Source organism: Grammomys surdaster, unplaced genomic scaffold, assembly GCF_004785775.1.
Source record: "Grammomys surdaster isolate TR1022 unplaced genomic scaffold, NIH_TR_1.0 129, whole genome shotgun sequence".
Taxonomy (NCBI): domain Eukaryota; kingdom Metazoa; phylum Chordata; class Mammalia; order Rodentia; family Muridae; genus Grammomys; species Grammomys surdaster.
In genome coordinates, this window is record NW_021604587.1 from 254,806 (window position 1) to 259,366 (window position 4,561).

General features: G+C 41.9%; 1 protein-coding gene across 2 annotated transcripts; it reads right to left on the reverse strand.

Moving 5' to 3' along the window:
• Nucleotides 1-207: 207 nt before the first annotated feature.
• Nucleotides 208-4,022, reverse strand: LOC114609550 (cystatin-9-like). 2 transcript variants are annotated; one of them, XM_028753912.1, is made up of 3 exons: nucleotides 3,743-4,022; nucleotides 2,186-2,299; nucleotides 208-492 (listed from the first exon to the last, which is right to left on the reverse strand). In XM_028753912.1, exons 1-3 carry the CDS (start codon nucleotides 3,980-3,982, stop codon nucleotides 415-417), a joined length of 432 nt encoding a protein of 143 aa, XP_028609745.1. In that variant the 5' UTR covers nucleotides 3,983-4,022; the 3' UTR covers nucleotides 208-414. The 2 variants fall into 2 exon arrangements, with proteins under 2 accessions (XP_028609745.1, XP_028609737.1); XM_028753904.1 differs by having other exon boundaries at nucleotides 2,186-2,295; nucleotides 3,739-4,022.
• Between the last annotated feature and the right edge of the window lie 539 nt (nucleotides 4,023-4,561).

The following is a 4,561-nucleotide window of genomic DNA, read 5'->3' on the forward strand; positions in this document are numbered from 1 at the left end:
GGCCCTATCTTGAATATTTAGTGACCTAGGTGACCACAGTCACCATTGTACTTCTGGAATTGTGTGGCAACAGTTCTTATACAGCTTACTTACTTATGTCTTCTGTGACTGCCTCAGGAGCATCAAAATGTGGGAAACATTTTAGAAACTCAAATTGTCCCCACCACTGGCCCATGGTACTTCCTCTAAAATCACACACAGAACATGTTCAGAAATGCAATATTTAATGAGCTATTCTAAATGATGAAACAACAGCAATATACATTTTTCCTGGCTATTATCCATATGTCCAGTCTTGATACTACACAATGTTGCAAAACAAGGAACATGAGCACAGAGGTTCTGCTAAGGATAACCCCTTCGTGAATGCAGAAAAATACACGGCCAGTCTGTGGATGACTCCAGTCAGAGGAACTATGAGCACTCACTCTTGAAAAGCTTGAATTCTGTTACCCAGGGGTAGATACCGACAGTGAACAGGCAGGTGAAGGTCTGAGGAAAAATAGTAAAAAAAGACAGTGAAAAAAGAGGATGAGAAAGTTTGTGTCTTGTACACTGAACAGCCTACATTTCACCCTTTCCCTTCCATAGACCAGGAGGTAGTAGAAGGAGACAAGTGTCTTCAGACTGCTCAGTGAACCCTTCAAGAATCTTGACTTGTGTCTTGATCTGAAGCACCATGGAAACCCAAGGGTACTTGATGCAACTTCCCCTCAGTAGAGACCTCTAGAGGAATATCTAGGATGCTCTTGTGTAATTCACATACCTAACAGTAATGGTAGAAAGCATTCTGTCAAGATTACCCACTGTGATAGTTAATTAGTTTTAATTGCCAACCTAATACAATTTAGAATCACCTGGGAAGAACATCTCAGTGAGAGATGACCTAGATCAGGTTGGCCAGTGAGAATGTCAATGGGGAGTTGTCTTGATTATATTAATTATGGAAAGACTCAGCCTATAGTTGGTGGCATCATTTCCTGGTTTTGGAACCTGAAATATATGAGAGTGGGGAAAGTGAGCTAAGTACTAAAAACCTGCATATACTCAGTTTTCTTTATTTCTGACTATGGATTGCAGAGAGAATTTCTTGTGTACTGTATTGATACACCATCTGTCATTAAAAGCGTATAGGAAAGGGTAGACTAGAAAGCAGGATATCCAGTAGGCAGAGAAGATTCTGGGATAGAGCCAGGTGTAGGAGGAGTCTCCTCAGGACATGAAGGAGAATAGATACATGAGAGCTGAGTAGAGGTAACTAGCCACATGGCAGAAATTAGATTAGAATATACAGGGATATTTAGTTGTGATCTAATCAAGGAACCTACCAAAGCTTATGGCCAAGGTTTTTGTAAATATAATTGAGTCTCAGAGTCATTATTCCAGGAGTTTGGAGCCTAGAGGAGAAAATCAGCATCAACAATGGATGTCATATGACTAGCTGCCTTAAAGTCTCTGCTGCCTTGAGGTCTCTGATATGGTGAACATAATTGGAGTTGTGAATAAAATAAACCTTTTCTCCAAAGAGATGCTTTTTTGTCAGGGTATTTTAACAAGGCAAGATAAATGAAACTAGAACCAGCCACCTTTAGATTTAGCCTATCAGATAATGTGTTAGCGAAGCCTCTGAGAAGATGTTCAACTGATGCTAGATGGGGTTGACCTCACAGTCAAGCTTTACCTTGTCCTGATTCCCCAAGAACAAGTGCCCCAAGGCAAGTCGGAGAAGGGATGAGAGTGGGGCTCCTCCTCAACTTTCACTTTCAGACATTGTGTCAGAGTTGGACCCTAAGAGCTACATATTCAGGCAAAAGTTATGTTAGAGCCTACCGGACTTCTTCTGCTGAAGCCAATGGAGGAAAATGAAGATGAGGCAATGGGCAAGCCTTTGTATATCCAGAACACAGGGTCAAAAGAAATACAAGCATTGCAAGGCTGTGGAATCTAGAGAGCAGCTACAGTGAATTAGTGGGTAGTGTTGAGAATTCAGGTTGGTTAGGCTCTGTATGTGCCTCACTAGGATGCCTGTCACCTCCACATTGTGGCTTACAGAGTCCCAAAGAGCTTAGCACCTGCACATCCTCAGGTCTCTAGGCATGGCTCTGTCACTTGTTCTTATACCCCACCCTGTCTCCCTGCAGCACCCACAGCTATAAAAATTAAAAGGGTTGGTGTCCTGCCTTACATTATTCAAAGCATGGCCCTCCTGAAAGGGGCAAATGTCGAGACTCTCCTCAAATTTCTTGCATATAGTTCTACGCAGCTGAAGCCTCATGGAAAACACGGCTGGAAAATCTACCTGTAAACAGAAAAAAATTAAAATTAGTAGACCCACTTGCCATGTAAGGGGCTATGTGACTGCACTCAATTATAGGAAGAGACCCAGAATCTTCTCCGTTTGGAGTTCCTAGAGGCCTGAAGACAGAAGCCAGGGTAATAGTTTCTAGATTAGAGAGCTAAGATTCAAGAGCAGGTACCTGTTAGAAAGCAGAGATGTCAAGATGAGTCCATACTATTATCTCTAGACTTTGTAGCCTCCATTCGATGACAGAAGACCAGACTCTCTGAAAATATCTGACCCTCTATATCTCCATTCCCAGAGTCACAGGACATGTTTTGGGAGGGTGGCTGCTCTACCAGTGTTTGCTGGAGAGTCAGCCCCAATACATGGAGCCATATTTCGAGATACTTTCTCAACTGAACTACAAGTCAAACACTTGCAGTATAAGCACATCCCAGCACAGTGTTTCAAGAGAAGCCTTGTTTGTTTTACAGTGTGTGCTTTAGAAGATCAGTCAGGAGCTGCATGGAGATCTCAGAGACCTCAGCACTGGGCAGGGCTAGAGTCCCTCTGCTTTTTTCTTGCCAGGGAAAGGGGGGATGGAATGCCATTCCCCCACAGCTAAAATTGCAAAGTTGGAGGTGAGCATTACCATCCTGACTCTACTCCACAGGAGCATTATAGAATAACAGACAAGCTCTAATGTGTTGGGTGGGCAGAGTGGGTCAGCCAGGATCCCAAGGCAAAATGGAATTGAGAGGAGGAACTGCCTGGAGCTCTCAAGAGAGTTAGTGGATTTCTCTGTGCTCCATGTGCACCCAACTTTTTTGTTTATCTTTATTCTACTCTCTCAGTTTTTACCAACTATCTTTGGGGAAAAAATGTGTCTTTAATATATTTTTAGCTTTATTTATCAGCATGTTTTATGTAAATCTTCTTCTTACTAGGTTATTTGCTTAGAAGTATCTGTTCTGGGGCCAATGAAATGGTTCATCAGATAAAGGCACTTACCACCAAGCCTGACAGCCTGAACACAATATCCAATATATACATGGTGGAAAGAGATTACTGACTCCCCAGTTTGTTCTCTGACAATCGTGTATGCGCACACACACACACACACACACACACACACACACACACACACACACAGAGACAGAGAGAGAGAGAGAGAGAGAGAGAGAATGAATGAATGAAATATAATTTAAGAATCTTTTGAAAGACATACCCAAGCTAAAATTCTCATTTAAACAGTGTGTCAAATCAAAAATGACATGTGTTTTTTGTATGAAGACAAGAATTTATCTAAAATTTTAAAAGTTTGTAAGGAAAACATATGTTAAACATTGAAACTGACTGAATTAGGTTATGTATAAATTGCAAAAGGTGGACTGCCTTCTCCCATCCTTCACTGACTAGTAGGTACATCCTGACAAGATAGGCAAGGATGTGGTCACTTACCATCTCCCTCCAGGAACTCATGATATGTTTCATCCTGTAGGCATACTCATCCTGACTTTTCTGATTGAATGTGTTGACAGCAAATTCCACTGTGGGAATGAAATTAGTAGATCTGTCTGTTTCTTCATTGGCCTTCAAGACAGGGATGTTGAGAACCTGAAAGCTCAGCAAAAATAGCAGCATGGTCTGAGGCAGAGAATTCTTTCCCAGTGGACAGGACATGGCGCCAGAATTCCACATCCTCGGCTTTGTCTGTCTTAGCCTGTCAGTCCCACGGGAGTCTATCAGGCAGAACTCCAACCCATAATCTCTTCAGCTTGGGCACAGACTCCTCCTAAGTTATCACATGCACATGCACACACAAACACCCACACATCATCTTTCATTGCTGTCCAAGCATTTTCTAAATGTCCCTAAGGAAAAGGCAGCAAAGTCAACATCTTCAACCATAGTAACGGTGCCTGGTCATGCTCTCAGAGAGCATCTGAGAAAGACAAAGGGAGACTGTGAAATTAAGAGAAATACTCAGGAAGTTATGATACTTTACAGTATACTGCATGCCTATAATCCCAGAATTGGGGAAGAAGAGACATAAGAATTATGAGTTCATGGCTACCCTTGACTATGTCCTGAGACTCTGTTTTCAAAAAAAAAGAAAAATCAACCAAATCACAAATGGAGATAGAGAGAGAAGTTACCATAGTTATCATCCATATGCACCTGCCACTGAGTCAGAATATAAAACAGAACCTGTAACTATGCTACAAGAACATAGCAAGCCTCAGCCATGTTAGGAGAATCTAAGACATCCTTAATTTC